General features: G+C 17.4%; 1 protein-coding gene across 1 annotated transcript; it reads left to right on the top strand.

Moving 5' to 3' along the window:
* Window positions 1-35: 35 nt before the first annotated feature.
* Window positions 36-397, top strand: PGSY75_0015900 (hypothetical protein; the record flags this gene model as incomplete). The annotated part of the gene is made up of 2 exons (XM_018783296.1): window positions 36-187; window positions 322-397. Coding segments are annotated over 2 exons (228 nt in total), but the record flags the coding sequence as incomplete, so codon positions are not given.
* Between the last annotated feature and the right edge of the window lie 121 nt (window positions 398-518).

The raw sequence follows: 518 nt of genomic DNA on the forward strand, positions 1-518 counted from the left end.
ATATATTTCTTTTATGTTTTATATTTTCTTTATAGGAGTACTTGTTCCAATTGATGACAAAGAATTAATGACTCATTACAACATAATAGATAATAGAGATAACATATTGAGAAAGCTAGAAAATCAAAAAAGACTCAACCAATATTTTACAATTGTGGCTAATTCTATTAAACTTTTGAAAAATAATGTAAGCACGAATAATCTATTATATTATAATATATTAATTATATAAATAAATATAAATATATATATATATATATATATGTATATTATGCCATATGTTATTGTTTTATTTTATTTTATTTTATTTTATCTTTTTAGCTATCCAAGGAAAGTACATTGGATTTTGTTACCAAACTGGATTTTAGTCAAGATAAAAAAAACTGGCATAGAACAGGTATGAAATAAAAAAAAAAATATTTTTTTTTACAAACCAAGAGATATAAATGAGATATTATATATATTAAAATATATATATATATATATATATATTTATATTTTTTTTTTTTTTTTTTTTT

This window comes from Plasmodium gaboni (assembly GCF_001602025.1).
Source record: "Plasmodium gaboni strain SY75 chromosome Unknown, whole genome shotgun sequence".
Taxonomy (NCBI): Eukaryota; Apicomplexa; class Aconoidasida; order Haemosporida; family Plasmodiidae; genus Plasmodium; species Plasmodium gaboni.